Source organism: Triplophysa dalaica, chromosome 6 (assembly GCF_015846415.1).
Source record: "Triplophysa dalaica isolate WHDGS20190420 chromosome 6, ASM1584641v1, whole genome shotgun sequence".
NCBI classification, from domain to species: domain Eukaryota; kingdom Metazoa; phylum Chordata; class Actinopteri; order Cypriniformes; family Nemacheilidae; genus Triplophysa; species Triplophysa dalaica.
In genome coordinates this window covers 24,659,845-24,676,917 of record NC_079547.1, presented here as the reverse complement: position 1 = coordinate 24,676,917, position 17,073 = coordinate 24,659,845, and the positions used below count along the sequence as shown (strand labels likewise).

The 17,073-nt window shown below is 37.5% G+C and overlaps 1 protein-coding gene across 1 annotated transcript in view; it reads right to left on the bottom strand.

Moving 5' to 3' along the window:
* Positions 1–163: 163 nt before the first annotated feature.
* kif5ab (kinesin family member 5A, b) overlaps positions 164–17,073 on the bottom strand; it is a 22,906-nt gene continuing 5,996 nt past the window's right edge. Inside the window, exons 2-29 of the mRNA XM_056751182.1 lie at positions 14,267–14,354; positions 13,973–14,046; positions 13,762–13,866; positions 13,632–13,680; positions 12,779–12,834; positions 12,227–12,314; positions 11,404–11,528; positions 11,203–11,307; positions 10,823–10,971; positions 8,858–9,006; positions 8,600–8,754; positions 8,439–8,507; positions 8,127–8,333; positions 7,017–7,163; positions 6,668–6,856; positions 6,441–6,558; positions 6,128–6,177; positions 5,902–6,017; positions 5,721–5,822; positions 4,715–4,775; positions 4,557–4,628; positions 4,369–4,473; positions 3,983–4,199; positions 3,468–3,615; positions 3,306–3,388; positions 3,186–3,213; positions 2,926–3,048; positions 164–1,757 (exon numbers count right to left, since the gene is read on the bottom strand). Coding sequence (XP_056607160.1) covers positions 2,946–3,048; positions 3,186–3,213; positions 3,306–3,388; positions 3,468–3,615; positions 3,983–4,199; positions 4,369–4,473; positions 4,557–4,628; positions 4,715–4,775; positions 5,721–5,822; positions 5,902–6,017; positions 6,128–6,177; positions 6,441–6,558; positions 6,668–6,856; positions 7,017–7,163; positions 8,127–8,333; positions 8,439–8,507; positions 8,600–8,754; positions 8,858–9,006; positions 10,823–10,971; positions 11,203–11,307; positions 11,404–11,528; positions 12,227–12,314; positions 12,779–12,834; positions 13,632–13,680; positions 13,762–13,866; positions 13,973–14,046; positions 14,267–14,354 — 2,958 coding nt within the window. The 3' untranslated portion in view covers positions 164–1,757; positions 2,926–2,945. The remainder of the gene's footprint in view (positions 1,758–2,925; positions 3,049–3,185; positions 3,214–3,305; positions 3,389–3,467; positions 3,616–3,982; positions 4,200–4,368; positions 4,474–4,556; positions 4,629–4,714; positions 4,776–5,720; positions 5,823–5,901; positions 6,018–6,127; positions 6,178–6,440; positions 6,559–6,667; positions 6,857–7,016; positions 7,164–8,126; positions 8,334–8,438; positions 8,508–8,599; positions 8,755–8,857; positions 9,007–10,822; positions 10,972–11,202; positions 11,308–11,403; positions 11,529–12,226; positions 12,315–12,778; positions 12,835–13,631; positions 13,681–13,761; positions 13,867–13,972; positions 14,047–14,266; positions 14,355–17,073) is intronic.

Sequence of the window (17,073 nt, the reverse complement as noted above, 5' to 3'; positions counted from 1 at the left end):
ATAATATGACAGAATGGCAGATTCTTTACACTCCTGATCCTTAAAAAGTAAATGGACATTAATCTTATATATATATATATGTGTGAAGAATTCAATAAATAACAAAATATCAAACGTGTCACAAAAGTGGTTCAGAAAACACACTACACATGTACCGGATGCTCTTTATTGAAACATGGGATGTTTTCATGGGACGACACATCTGTCATGCACAACAAAACACAACAAATGATATCATACACATCATCGGTCCATCAGCGGGTATATTGGTTTATAAATCTCACTGTGCATGACTTTTCAGTATTCAAAATGGGCTGTGCTGAGCTTTTATTATTTCATTTCTCTTGAATGAGTGTACAATCTACAGTAATGTACATGATTTCTCATTACATCCAGTAGTCTGAAGATCAGATGATGTAGCGGTTATCTTTAAAATGTAAGAAGGTTAAGAATGAATAATGTCTTATACATGTGTTGCAATGCATTGCAGTATGTCCTGTCAATGTTATTATGTATTATAACTGATGTTACCAGATCAAGCGTGTGTATTATTTATAATAAATCTTCATTATATTTTGATTACTCATATGACATAATGCAAATACAAATTCCAAATGCACATCCCACATAAAGCTACTATGAGTATAAAAACAACAAATAAGACGGCATTTAACATTTTGTCTTAAGAGCCTAAAGTAGGCATAGTGAACAAAACCAAAAAAGCGAAAATTCAAAATATTAATGTTTCCGGGAATACCATACAATCCTGTGGCCTTTCAAAAAATATCACTGATTTCTCCCGTCCTGATTGAAAGATCAGGATGTACAGAGAGTTCAGAGGTCACACACAAACACACACACACACACACGTGATTCTTTATCTGATCAGGGGTCACACTGACTGATGTGACTGTGTCTGATCACGGTGTGTGTGTGTGTGTGTGTGTGTGTGTGTACGTGTTCATCTGGTGGGAGAACAAATTTGTAGTAAAGTTGAGTAAAATGTTCGTTTGGGGACATTCGGAATGTGCTCATTTAAAATATATATATATTAATTAATAAAATATAATAATTGAAACTATAAACTAATAAACTATAAAATAATATGTAATATTATCAGGTCTTTCAGAGTGATTTTACACTGAAGTGTAGAAAATCATGATTTGAAGAATTATTCTATAAACGTTTTCTCTCCTGTCTTTTTTCTATATATTTAATAGATTCGATCTTTAATCATCTCACTCGATTCTTTTAGATCTCAAACTTTTTATAAATATTTCGCAAACATTGCTCTGAATTTCTAACTCTCTTTATAGTTTGTAATCATACGTGAAAACAATATCAAGTTTGTGTACATTAAACAACGATAGCTGAGCTAAATAATGCATACAAATCGACGCAAAACAAATACACTGGCTGACGTAACGCTACTCTGTCATTCAAATGTCTGTATAAAAATAGGTACAACTACATAAAAAATTTGCCGCACCATCACGCTACCCTTTGTGAACAAACAGCAAGATGACATTTTCTGTGTTGGGTCGTTCTGGGGAATCAGTAACATTCTCATGATTTATTACTAATATGATTAACATTATGTCACTGGTCTTGATCTTTCACATCATCTGTGACGGTTTCAGAGCATTATTAACGCTGTAAGTGTGTGAGGTTACAGGACACATAAACACAGCATCGCTGAGATCTGCAGGCAGGCAACATGCAAATATACAGAAGAGAATTCAGAAGTCTGGAATCACCTAGAAATGAACAACAGCACTGTTAATATTCTTTATCCCAACAATATATAAACAATACAATGGATATTTTTATTGTAATGTAGAAGATACTTTGTTATTTAAGCTATAATTGTTTGTGATAGTCCACCCAAAAATTAAATTCTGTCATTATTCATTCATCCACGAATGGCTTTTTTACTTCTGGAAAACACATATGAAATAAAATAAAAATATTGCAAAAAATTCACACCTATTCTGACTTCGTATGACTGTTTTTCTTCATTATTCAGTCCAATTCTTCCATTTATAAGACATTTTATTACATGACATTTTTGTTGTAATGAAAGAATGTTTGCACAATTATATTTGTGTCTGCAAAACAATAGTTTTATACAATTAAAGAGTAAATAAAGAGTTTGGTTCCAAAATTTGATTTTTCAAAAATCTTATTTTTTATTGTGCTCTCCAGTTAATATCAATCAAACGGCAGATGGTTTGTTTTGATTTAATCCACAATTACTCAAAAAATACAGCTAACTAACACAATAAAAACTTTTTTGAAAATACTTTATCTCGTTTTGGAACCAAACTCTGCAAATATTTTGTCATTTGTAAGGTCCCACTTTTAATGGAGTGTCGACAATAAGTTACACGTACACAAGGTGTAAAAACGCTTTCATTTTCTAATAATACGCAGTTGTTATTAACTTAGTTCTTGACTGACTCTCAAATGATTCGTTCAGAGATTCACCTGTCCTTTCTGTCAACCAATCATCTGATCTGATTGGTCAGATGGTCTATTCTGCTGTGATTGGTCTACCTCATACAGCGTCGAAAAGGGAATGGGCATTACACGTACTGACGCAAATCTGACCTGGAACTGAAATTAGAACGACCAAAGCCTCGTTCGCGTGATTCAGAGTCGACTCCTTTTTTCCCAAACCAAGAACTTTGTTATTCGTTCACTTTCGGCATTACAACTTGGAAGACTGCTTACATTCACACACAGCAACATAACACTGTATTTTAAGAAACGCTCTTTAAGCGTATAGATCTCAATGGTTTGTAAGGCCAAAATAATCGGTTAAGTGACTCTAAACTTTTGAACGGTAATGTGTATAAATCTACAATTGCCAGATTCCTTTATTTTTCCACGGTACCGTCACTATACTCTTGTCGGTTGCTTTACCTGTTTGTGTTTGTATGTGATTAGCTGACAGTGTGTTGCTCATGAACGTTGTGATTCTGTTGAAGTTCATCTGATCTGATCTGATTTTCCCCGATGGTTGTAGATTCTCCATTTTGACACACGCTACAGCAGAAAAAACAGAAACAATTTTAAGGCAATAATTGGACTTCACGTTTTTGACGACAAAATGTTAAATGCTCTCCTACTTCCCACATGAATAAATGTAAGTGTAAATGTAAATCACACACGTGGACACTTGCCTGTTATCATTGACATCTCGAGCATTACCTGTTGAAAAACATACAGTGTGAGATTATAAGAAGATTCACTCGGCGAATCAGATCACAGACAGATGTGACTCATGAAGTGATGTGGATTACCGTTAGTGATGTTCATGTTATGAGAGGAGTTCATGGAGTCGGTGGCAATTGCTGTGATGTGTCTCTCATCCTCAGACAGCTTGCTGTTAACACATACAGATCTGAGATCAGTCGACTGTGACAGAAAATAAACCAGTCAGATCAGAACAGAAAGTAACTCACATGCTGGAGTTTGTTTTTGAGGATTTGTGTTTCTGAGGAACGCCGTTGAACATCACATTGCTGAAGGTGATTGGCTGATCCCTGCTGTGCAGGACCATGTGATTGACAGGTTGGGAAGCGGGGTAATGTCCTGGACGAATCGGTTTAGCTGAAGGAACAAAAATATTCATTTTAGCAAATTAAAATGTTATTGCTCTTTCATAGCTCCGGAGAGTTTCGTTTCGTTCGAGTCTCATAAATAAATGAGAGCGTGATTGTTGAAACACATGAAGAGTGTGGCGGTGTAAAGTGGAGATGAATGATGTGAGATGACGAGAAATGTTTGATAACATTGATTTATCGGTTTGACACATCGTTGACATCTCTTTTCAAACTCTAATGACAGAGACATTTGTGAGACTTCTCCTTTTATGAGAAATATTTGGGACGCAGATGAGACTAAAGCAGAAGTTTCCATTTGGCCTCTGTTTAATCTCACGGATGTCTAAGAAGAATAGTTGAGCCTCGAAACTGACCAATCAGAGCCGAGTGAGGTCGTCTGAACGGGTTCCTGACTCTCATGACTTCTTTGATTCGCTCTACTTCTTGATGGTAGCGATGGCGGTCTTTCATTGCTCCTTCTTTGGCGTCTCTCAGTGCATCCTCCAACGCCCGAACTCGCTCAGCCGTAGAACGAAGACGTTTCTCCAGCTTCGGAAGCTCGCAGCGCAAATCTGCATTGTCACGAACCAGCTGAGAGAAAAGCAGAGAATCAACGCAACGCAGTTCATTCATTGATTTATAAAAAGGCATATCTCAGTTTTCATGTATTTGTCCTCCATTTTTTTCAACTAGAAGAATCACAATGAACTCATAGGTCCAGTAATGGGACGTTTCTGTATTGCACAAATGTACTCTGAACCTGTTTGTGAACTTTTGTGAGCTGATCCAGGTTGTTCTCAAGAAAGGAGATCTTCTGTTTCTGGGTTGAACACCCCCAGCTATCATCCAGCTCCATCTCAGAGCCCTAGAACACAGATAAAAAAACACGAGGTTACAAACTCAAATCATTGCTTGGGGTCAGTGTTTATGGGGTTCAGGCGAACTCACCCGTTTAACTCGAGCCGTGAGGTCTTGAACGAACAGCTTCCTCAGATTGTGAAGGGTCTGGAGTTCTCGGGCCTTTGCAAAGAAGAATCAAGGACAGATGTATCACAGGAGTATTCTTCACTGTGACGATCATTTCTTACAGTCTGGTGGATACTCACAACTGTCTCCTCCAGACCCTTCATGTCCTGTTTGGCCTGCTCGTGACGTTCATTCAGATATCTGCAACAATACACAAGCCTTCAGCACGTAAATGATCTCAACTCATCTTTTCTCATCTCACATAATCTTATCTCACATTACTTCAATTTATCCCATTTTCCTTATTTCCTCATCTCACCTTGTCTCATATCGTCTCATCTCACTTCACGTTATCTTGTAGTATCATCAAGTCTCATCTTATCTTTTCTCATGTCATTTTATATGATCTCTTCTTACCTTATCTCATCTCACTTTATCTTATCTCATCTAATCTAAATGTATTTTCTCTAATCTTACTTCATTTTATCTCATCTCATTTTACTTCACTTTATATCATCTTCTCTTCTCATCTCATGTCACTTCACCTTTCTTCATCTAATCTCATTTTCTCATCTCACTTAACCTCATTTTATCTCATCTCATTTTATCTCATCTCTTCTCACTTAATCATATCTTATCTCATTTTAATTATTTTTTCAATCATCTTCTCATCTCAGTTCACGTTTCTTCATCTCATCTCAATTTACCACATCTCATCTCATTTAACTTCATCTTATCTCATTTTTATATTATGTTATATCATCATCTCATCTCACTTCACATTTCTTCATCTTATCTCAACTTCTCATCTCATTTAACCTCACTAAACTTCATTTTTGTTTTGCCTTTTTTGCCTTTATTGGACAGACAGTGATTTTGGAGAGGACAGGAAGCGAAGTGGATGAGAGAGAGGGGGTGGGTTCGGGGAAAGGACCACGAGACGGGATTCGAACTCGGGTCGCCCAGGACGCACCAGCGCCTTATGTCAGAGCACGAACCGCTCGACCATCGGCTCCGACAACCTCACTTCATTTTATCTTATCTCATCTCACTTCGTCTCTCTTCACCCCACAACATCACTCGTCTCGTCTCATCTCATTATCTAACCGCAGTGCAATGTATGTATTTGTCAGTGCTGAATCTCACTTGAGCTCCTCCAGCTGGATGGTTTTCTGATGTTCTCTGTTCTTGAGCGATGTGAACTCGATGCTCATCTGCTCCAGCTCCAGACTCAGCCTCTGATTATCACTGCACACAAACACAAACAGTTCGACACAAAGCAGAAGACGTCAGTGAAAGAGAGAGATTGTGTGGAAGAGTTTCTGACTCTCTGAGTTCGTCGATGATCTTCTGTTTGTGGTTGATGTCATCACGCAGACGGCCGAGCTGCTTGTGTTTTGGATCACGCTGAACATCTTTCTTCTGCTCCACAGGTTTGTGAGACTATACAGCAGAAAAATAAGGCAGTGAGACACAGTTTCTTACAGTACTATCTGCTCTCACTGGTGGCTGTGAACCGAACAGTAAAGTTTCTAAAGTAAAATGTTTCATACCTTTACATTTCCAGACTCTTCTGTGTGTGATGGATCCTCTGAAACGTTCTCTGCAAACACAGAGTATAACATTCAGAATATTGTGTGTGTGCATATGTGTTTAAGTGTGTCTGCATGTGTGTGCGTATGAATGCGTGTGTAAGCGAGTGTGTGTGTGTGTGTAAGCGAGTGTGTGTGTATGCGAGCCTGCGCGTGTGTATTGTTTGTGCGTGTGTGCATATTTGTCCGTGTGTATGTGCATGTGTGAGCGTGTGTGTGTGTTAGCGCATGTTTGTGTGCATGTGTGAGCGTGTGTGTGTGTGTTCTAGTGCACCTGCAGACCGCAGTTTAGCAAGTTCTTCACTCAGACTGTCATAGTTCTCCTCCAGCTGTCTCTTCTTGAGTTCAACGTTGTGTGTGTACTCTGTCAGGGATCTCCTCTTCGCCTCATGCTGAAATGCACACACATAGTGGTACTATGTATGGTTTTGTATGTGACGAATAAACTCTGAACTTGAGTGTGTACCATGTTTGTTTATGTATCTGTGTGTGTTTTCAGACCTGTGAAATGCGCAGCTGACAGCTCGACAGCTCTCGACCCGTTTCCTCCATCTTGCGATGACAGTCGGACTGAAGAGCCTCCAGCTGTCTGCAGCGTTTGACCACCGACTTCAGCTCTGATTTTATCTTACTCACATACACACACACCACAGCGTACTCCTCTTCCAACACGCCTGACAGATCACACGGCTGGGACACAGACAGAGACATTGAACTTCACGAGGTACTACACAGCAGGGTCCAAAAGTCTGAGATCACGACATATTATTGTTCTCAGATTATTTATTGTGGTTGTTCTACAAATGATTTGTTTATGTCACTTTTATCTGTAACGGGGAGAAACTCTCACCAGTCTGATGTCACCGTTTCCCAGTATGAAGCTGAAATCATTGAGGTCTTTCATGAGGCTGTTGAGCATCTCAGTGATGCATTTCCTCTGCTGACCGCTGACTTCCTGCAGCCGTGAAAACTCCGCCTCCAAACACATCAGATCTGACTGTGATGAATCATATATCATAACATATCATGTATTATATCATATCATATATAGTATAATATATAATATCATATATCTTATATGTCGTTTCGTATTGTATAGTATTATACCATTTATACCATGGTCTGTTTAAATACTCGATTCTGATTGGCTGGAAGGTGTGCGTTAAAACTGTTTAACGCACGGGTAATTCCAGTCAGTTTGATCGACTTTGAAATTAACTGATGATAATAACTGTAATTTTCACCTGTCTGCTACAAAATGACACTGTTAACATCAAAGACAGCTTAAATTTGGCATTTGACCATGGTATAAGAAGGATAATCCATGGCTAGCTGAGCATTATAGGATTTTAATGCACTTTGCGTCTGGTGGTTCTTGGCCCCCACTTTGTGCATTAAAACTAGGGCTGTCAAAAGATCAATCATGATTACATAATATTTCTCTGTGAATTGTGCATATTATTATGTTTTATTTGTAAACACATACACATGTTTACACATTATATTTATTTATTTATATTTACCTTATATTTTTTCTTAAATATATTTATGTGTGTGTGTGTTATCATGCAAAAAGAATATGTACATTGCGCATAGATGTATTATTTAAACACAAACTTTTATTCTGGATGCGATTAATCGCGATTAATCGTTTGACAGCACTAATTAAAAGCCTTTAATGCACGGCTAGCTGTGGATCATCCCTTACATATATTATATCATACCATACAATACCATTCCATATCATATACCGTATCATGTCATGTATCTTATATCATATATAATATCATAATTCACATAATATTATATAATAGTGAATGAATGAACGCTGAAGTTACTTAAATGACCTAATGCAACAATTCTCAAATAATTCATGGGGGGCCTAACTGCATTTCTGGTGTTTGTGTTGTTTCTTATTTACTTGAAAAACTCAAGAGATAAAGAGAGAAAAGATCCGTACAGTTTTGTGAGCGAGCTCTTCCGTGAGCAGCCGGTTGTGGACGATCTTGTCTTCAACCTCTTGGATCTTCAGGTCATAGTTGAGGGCGAGTTCTTCCAGCGCCTGCAGAACTTCTTTCACTTCTGCTTTAGCGCTGTCGCTCTGGGCCTGCAGACGGCTCAGCTCACACTGCACACGCTCACTGTCACTTTGAGACGACGCCAGCAGCTAAACACACAGTGTATGATGGGTTTTAAATGTTCTGACCTTTTTCCAAAGGAATAATTTAATTCACGATGCGGTTTCATGTTCAGAGACAAAACCCTGTTTTACCTCCTCTTGATGCAGCATCTGTTCCTTCAGTTTCTCAACCAGCTGACACTGTAAATAAATCTCATCGTCCTGTCAGAGACAGACAGCACATTGACAACCTTTACACAAGTTTTTGCATGTGTGCATTTTGTTCTAAAGCACGTTTGTGTGTGTGTTGTGACCTTGTCATCGAGTTGTTTGTAGAGTCCACGTATCGCGTCCTCTGAGAGTTCGGTGCATGTTGAGTCTGTGTGAGTTTCTCGGGTGTCTGAAGGTGTTTCATGATCTGAATCAACAGGCAACACACGGCCGAGCTCCATCTCTGAGACAGATTCACCTGGATCACAATCACACACTTTACCAACCCACTTATTGTGTTATAATTAAACAGTAAGATCATACAGAAAAGATTAAATCATGTAGTGATGAATGATGCTCACCATTTCTCCAGAGCTGAAGCTCCGCCTCCAGTCTCATCATGTTCTCCTTCAGGCTCTTGTTCTTCTCTTTCTCTCTCTCATATTTTCTCTTCCACTGCTCAGCTGTGAGCTCTATGTTGACAGACGCTGAGTTCTTTATAGTCTTTGCACTGTAGAGAGATTTATGTAGTTCAGCTTCATTCTGAGTGAGTGTGTATTTGTGTGTATAAGTGTTTGTTTGCATATGTGCTTATTTGTGTAAAGGTTTATTTGTGTGTTCTGTACGTATGTGTGTGTTTGTGTGAATAAGTGTGAGTGTATTCATTTGTGTATTTGAGTTTGTGTTTATTTGTGTGTATTTGTGCGTTAGCATGCGTCTATATTTTTGTGTGAGCATGCGTGTGTTGGTGTGTGCATCTGTGTTTATGTACTGGATAATTGTATGTGTTTGTGCGTGTATTTTTGTGTACTTGTACATGTGTGTGCTTATTTGTGTGTTTATTTTACACTAAGTGTGTGTGTTTATTCGTGTGCGTATGTGTTTGTATGTGCATGCGTATATGTGTGTTTGTGCATATGTGTGTATTTGTGTTTATTTTACATTACGTTTGTGAGTGTTTCAATGTGTTTGTTGTGTTTCAAGTGTGTTTGTGTGTGTATTTGTTTCTTTATATGCATGTGCATCTTTGTGTGTTTGTGAGTGTGTGTATGTGTGTGTTTTTCTGTGTTTGTTAGGTGTGTGCGTATTTGTTTGTATGTGCACGCGTATATGTGTGTTTGTGCATTAGTGTGTATTTGTGTTTATTTTACATTATGTGTGTTTCAATGTGTTTGTTATGTTTCAAGTATGTGTGTGTGTGTTTGTTTCTTTATATGCATGTGCATCTTTGTGTGTTTGTGAGTGTGTGTATGTGTGTGTTTGTCTGTGTTTGTTAGGTGCGTGCGTGCGTATTTGTTTGTATGTGTACGTGTATATGTGTGTTTGTGCATTTGTGTGTATTTGTGTTTATTTTACATTATGTGTGTTTCAATGTGTTTGTTGTGTTTCAAGTGTGTTTGTGTGTGTGTGCTTCTTTATATGCATGTGCGTCTTTGTGTGTTCGTTATGTGTGTGTTTGTGTAGGTTGTGTGTGTTTATTTCACATATGTTTGTCATTTGTCAATGTTAAAGCGTGTTTTTGTTTGTTTGTTTGTTTAAGTGTGTGAGTGTTTGCGTATGTGTTTGTATGTGTGTGCGTGTATATCTGCGTTTGTGCATATGTGCATATCTGTGTATTTGTGTTTATTTTACATTACGTTTGTGTGTGTTTCAATGTGTTTGTTGTGTTTCAAGTGTGTTTGTGTGTGTATTTGTTTCTTTATATGCATGTGCATCTTTGTGTGTTTGTGAGTGTGTGTATGTGTGTGTTTTTCTGTGTTTGTTAGGTGTGTGCGTATTTGTTTGTATGTGCACGCGTATATGTGTGTTTGTGCATTTGTGTGTATTTGTGTTTATTTTACATTATGTGTGTTTCAATGTGTTTGTTGTGCTTCAAGTGTGTTTGTGTGTGTGTGCTTCTTTATATGCATGTGCGTCTTTGTGTGTTCGTTATGTGTGTGTTTGTGTAGGTTGTGTGTGTTTATTTCACATATGTTTGTCATTTGTCAATGTTAAAGCGTGTTTTTGTTTGTTTGTTTAAGTGTGTGAGTGTTTGCGTATGTGTTTGTATGTGTGTGCGTGTATATCTGCGTTTGTGCATATGTGCATATCTGTGTATTTGTGTTTATTTTACATTACGTTTGTGTGTGTTTCAATCTGTTTGTTGTGTTTCAAGTGTGTTTGTTTGTGTGTGTATGTTTGTTTGTTTCTGTAACTACGTGTGTGTGTAGATGTTTATGTGTTTTTTTGTTTGTGTGTGTGTGTGTTTGTGGGTGCGTATTCAAGTGAGTTTTTGTGCATGTGTATTTGTGTGTGTGTCTGTGTGTGCGTGTACGCGTGTGTGTTACCGTTGTCCAAACATGAGAGTGGATTTGGTCTCAGCATCATTGAAGGCTGATGGGGAGCAGCAAATGAACATAGTGGTCCTGCAGTTTCCTCCGAGTGAATCCTGCAGGATCCGTGTCATTTTACTGTCTCTGTACGGTACATGAGTCTTCTGCACACACACACACACACACAGAGAGAGAGAGAGAGAGAGAGAGATTGAATTATTCTGTGTAAGTGTGTTGTTTTAGTGGTCCTGGGTTGAAAATAATTTCAACTCGCGCCGCAGTAAAAGGAAACATAAAACTTGTTTACTCTTTAAAATCTTTTAGTAGGACATTTACGTTGGGTTTCAAAGCACTTTTTTGTGCTGTTGTTGAAGTATATCAGTGACTGTACTTACTGTACCCTCAGCAAGAGCTGATATAACATTTCCCAGTGCAGACAGAGATTTATTGATGTTCTTGGCCTCATCCAGAACCGAGCCTTCAGCCCCCGTCTTACTCACCTGAGAGACACACAGACGTCAGATGAGATGCTGAAATTGTCTCAGGTAAAGCTAGTTAGAAGTCTAATGATGTTAAAAATATAGTGATGATGTAACCTTCTCACTTCCCGCCAGGTCCACCAGATAAAGTTTTCCACAGAGTTTCTGCTCCGTCTCCACGTGCTCTTGTTTGATGTTGATGAGAAATATGCTGTGACTCCGAGAGCTGTGCTCGTTCATATCTGACACAGAAAACATCTTCAGGAACCTGCTTGTATACTGATCTCAGGTCAGTCATTCACACATTCAAAGTCAATGCAAAACAGTGTTGACGATATTTGAAGAGTTTGGTTACAAAATGTGATAATTGAATCATGTTTTTTTATCGTGTATTCCAATTAATATCAATCAAACTGAAGGTTTTTATTTTTATTTAATCCGTGATAACTCAAAAAATATAACAAACTAACAAAATAAACTATAAAACATGATGACATAATAAAAAACATGATTTTTGAATTATTACTGTTGCAAACAGACATATAATCCCTGCCCTTCTGAAACCTCGGATGTCCATGAAATGGTACCTTCATTTATTAAATAACGTGTTGTCAAAGTTGACAAGCACATTTTAATACTTTTTATTGGTCAAATATTTGCAAAACCCAGTGACAAACATAAAGGGTGACTAATAATAATGATTCATGGCAAAAAAGAAATACCACGAAATGTGGACATTTGAGGTTTCAAAAGGACAGCAGCGATTTGTTTTGTTCTTGTGTAATACAGAGATATCAAATATTAATACCATCATCCTTTGATATATAGATTTTAAAATCCTACAGAATAATCATATAATTATTTATAAGGTACATTACTCTAAATACTATCATACTACCATTGTATATATCCAAAAATCATTTGTTTTGGAAAAACTAACTTGTAACAGCGACATGCCGGTTGCTTTTTCCTTCATCGATAACATCCATCACTTCTTCAGGACTGGAGACGAAACGCTCAGTACATCCCTACACACACACACACACACACACACACACATTCAGTCAATAAACTTAATAGCAGGTGTTGGATCTGTCAAATGTTGTTAGAATAAAACTCTTATCAGCAGATTCCAGCTGAGTTCCTAAGATACATTAAACATTTAGAGAAGGAGAGTCTGTTATAAATCAGCTGTGTCTCAATATCTCAGCTCTGTTTATTCACATATGAAGATTAGACATGTCATTGTCTCTTAATGTAGTCTGTGCAATAACTTTCCTGAGTTTTCAGAATCGTGATGTTCACCTGGCACGAGAATAAAACATTTCTATTGAAGAAAATACCCGAGATTGTAGAGATATTGTAGAGATTCTGCCCGATGGAGATTTTTGGATCTTTGAGGAACCACCCTGAACACCCTGGCAGTCAAACTGGCATGCTTTTGTAGACGTGAAATGACATCAGTGGGTTGTTAAAAAATAATCCAACTCACCTTCACATACGGAACTTTGTTCTTGTCTTCATGAACGGCTAGGTTTGTCTTACTCACTGAAACACAGAGAGATGAGCGAGGGTGAATGAATCAAAGAGACGCTATTCTGTCATCTTTTACTCTTATTATATTCATGTGACTTTGAGCTTTTCTTGTTTTGAGAAGATGAATGGACAACATTGAGATACAGTAAAGACAACAAAATTCAGACGCCATCTTTACGAGTAATCAGGCTGTTTTTTTAATGAAATATAGATCCTGTGAGACTGGCGTCATCCCGGCTAAGCAGATAAAGATAATCTCGACTTTACAGAGCAACAGATCTCATCTCCTCACAGCTGTCGATCTTTATCTGTCTCTCTTCTCATTTATCAGTCTGCTGGTATTGTCTTTAAGGGATAGTTCACCTAAAAAGCATTTTTTAGTGTCATCATTTACTCTGTTTCAAACATGTATAAATGCCTTTGTTCTACTGAACACAAAGGAAGATATTTGGAAGAATGTCAGTAACCAAACAGATCTCACCCCCCATTGACTCCCACAGTATTTGTTCTCCTCACCTTGGCAGAAAATGGGGAATTAGATCTGACATTCTTCCAAATATCTTCCTTAGCAGAACAGACATTTTACAGATTTGGAATGATGTGAGGGTGAGGAAATTATCACAAAAGTGACTCATAGAATACAAATAAGCAACTTGGTCGCTTTGGGTTTATTAGTAATTCTATGTTTGTTTAGTTCTCCTTTGATTCTCATTTCTGTAGAGAAAATAATATTTTCAATTATTTTTAAAGGGTAAATATACGCAAATCCATCTGCATCTGTTTGATATGATTCTAACACTAAAACTCACCGTCAAGCAGATCACGAATTTTATCCATGTAGACTTCAAAATAGGAGACCTGAGGAGAGAAGAATAAATGTGAATAAACCAGGCGATGTACATATAAACCTGTGTGTGAATGTGAATTCATCGTCAGGACCTTAATGTGGAACTCCAGGTTTTCATCCATGGTGTAAATGTGGTTAAAGATGTCTTCAGAAATCCTGGGAATGATTCCTCTGCCATTCGGATCGTGTAGTTTTCCCTGACATACAGAGAGAGGGAGATTTTCAACAAACAGACCCTTCAGTTTCAGTCCGTTACTCAAACAATCCATCACATGATGCTGAAAAAGAAGTGAGTTGTTGTACCTCCATGGTGTATGTTTTTCCAGAAGATGTCTGTCCATAAGCAAAGATGGTGCCGTTGTAGCCTTCAAGAACATCTGAGAAGAGAAACACAGAGTCAAACTTCTGATAATTAAACATCGAGGCACTGAAACAAACACCAATTTAGAAATAGCCCATCTCCATTAACTGGAGGTCAGAACATTGCTAGATATTTTAAAATATGTGATGCTCTTAATGACCCATAATGCTTTTCTCCAGACTACTTGAAATGTAAGACAGATTGATGATTATTTTAGACATTTGTTTAACTGATACCTTTGACAATCTGTTGGGCACAGGCGTTATACACCTGCTCTTGTGTGCAGTTCGCCGGAAAAACTCTGTCAAAGACGTACGGCTTGGCCTGCAAGACACAAACATACATACATTATATTTATATGCTGTATTTATATGTAAGGCCCGAAGCTAACTTCCGCTCTGTGTTTAGTTATGATATAACAATTTCTTTGATATTTAATTTATATTGATATGTATTTTATAATAATTGTATTAATTCAAATGAAAACTAGTCAACAGTTATTGATTCTTCTACCGAGAGTTAAGTTAAGGCCACGTAATGACCACATTAGGCCGTGTTCAGACTTGACTTCTTTTTTGAAGCTGCTACCATTTTATATTACAATCCTATGGAGTAAGGCCATGAACTTCGTGCCGTGGCTTCACCTTACAAATAGAAATACGTTTCGGTCGCCTTTTTTTTTAAGAGAAGGATCACCTTCCTCGCATATTGTTTTGGAAACGACAGGACTCGCTTCTCGCTTGTCATTGGTCAGCTGTCAGATAAGATGCTTGACGTAGGGCATTATCTTCCGATAGGTTGAACTTTTTTGAACTTAAAAAGGCGCTTGAACGTTAACTCCTAGGATTATAATGTTAAACAAACGCTGGCAGCTTCAAAAAAGAAGTCAAGTGTGAACACGGCCTAAACCGTGTTTTCAAAACGTCCTGAGCGCTTCTTTCAACACCAGCGCCGGCATCATTTTCTACAGCTCAGAGGTTCTTTTGAGGCTGAAAAAAGCTCAAGCTCCTTTTTCAGAACTAACCAATATCAGAGACCTGTCGTTTCCATAACAACATGTGAGGAACGTGATTGGTCGAGAAGGCTTAAGCTCAAAAATATTTAATGCCGACCGAAACGCCCGTTGGAACATAAAAAAGAATTTATTTTCTTCTCAAAAAAGAAGTCAAGTCTGAACGCGGCCTTAGAAATCTTTTAGCGCTAGAAGATAAACAGAATATTTTAGTAGTTTGAACAAGAATAAATGACATGAAAGACAAAAATGAGGAAAAATACTTTAGATTCTTAACTATTTCTAGGTCAGAAATGATATATGCAGTTTGTGACTTTCTGAATACCGAACACACAATTACATAACAATTCATTACTATTTTACGAGATGGCTAATTCACATGGATCTGTATGTTTAGTCTGATCTAGATTTTGAAGTGGGGCTTAATGGTCGCTTTTTTTGTATGATTTACATCATATACAATTATACAAATTAGATCCCACGAAAAAATTCTGTTAGATCAGGCTGGAAAATATTTGTACGGAAACTTCGAATGTGTTTCAATTGAAACACATCAGATGTTCAGGACCATTCTCAGGTTCTGCCGGAGAACACGATCGTCAGATTTTGATCCACTGCTGATGTCAGAAAAGCAAAAACAAAACAGACCAAATACTAAGAGCTTCTTAAATTCATACTGTATGAATATTTCAGATCAAACTTTTGCAATGCTAAATGATACATGCAGTGAATCACACAACCCATGCAAGCTCATTTTAAAAATGTATAAAGGAGTCCTGTTCTCAATAAACATGACGGCAACGAGAGGTGAAACACACATGTGACATTTACACACGGACACACACATGTGCACTTCCCATTAAACACTTCAATCATTAATTAGTTTCTCTTTGCTCTTTTCATGAGGGAGTAAAGGCCAGTAATAGATCCTGAGAAGAGCATCAAAGTCAAACTAGAGCCTGGAAAATTCTCTACACTTATCAAAGGGCTACAAAGAGTTCGTCACAGCGATGAAGAAACTTATGGATTTTACAGAATTAACATTGCTCATTTATTCACCTCATGTTGTTCAAAACAGGTTTGTGTCTTTTTCTTCAGCGGAACGCAAAAGAAGATATTTTGAGAAATGTTTATGTAGTCTGGTGTCCATACAATGGAAGTCAATGGGGTTGAGTGTTGCATGGTTACAGACATTCTTCAAAATATCTTCTTTTGTGTTCTGCGGAAGAAAGAAAGTCATACGTGTTTTGGAATGACAAGAGGGCGAGTAAATGACGACAAAAACATTTTTTTTATTTTCAGTCTTTATTGAACAAGAACCTTTGTTTGTGAGAATATGAGACTCGCCGTCTTCAGCAGCTCTTTTTATAGAGCATCACACTGATCGTTTTAGGTCTCTCTCTGCTTGCAGAAATCATAAACAAGATTCATAATTGAGGACACGCTGTGCGCCTGCAGAAATAAGATACAGTAATGAATACACACAGTTTTAAAGTGATCAAATAATCTGCTGGGGGTCGAATGCTCCGAGTTAAACTGAAAATGACAATTTTTCTCAAATACTTTAACACATTTCTAGAAATGATGCCTCGTATTCTCAAAACAGTATACACAAATCCATAACATCTCACCCAATTTCCCAAACATACTATTTTCAGGTCAAAAGGAAAAACAAACTTTTCCTGCAGACATGACACACAAGCCCTCAAAATCACCCACACTACAACATAAAACACTGTTACTAAAACCTCATTGGGATTCAAGAATATGTTGACAGCTTAGTGTTTATTAGAATATACAACACAAATAAGTGCACATAGAGCAAAGTGCAAGAATGAGGAAACAATACAGTTACAGTAAGCGATTTGTCAAGAGGAGGCAATGAAAAAAATATGGCATCCTCTGCACCTTTAACCCAATTTCGTAAAAGTTTTCTGCAAAAATACAGAACAGGTAAAAAAGAGTGTACACTTATAAAGTATGTACTGTAATTATACTGTATGTTTACAGTAAATAGTATAAAGCCCAGTA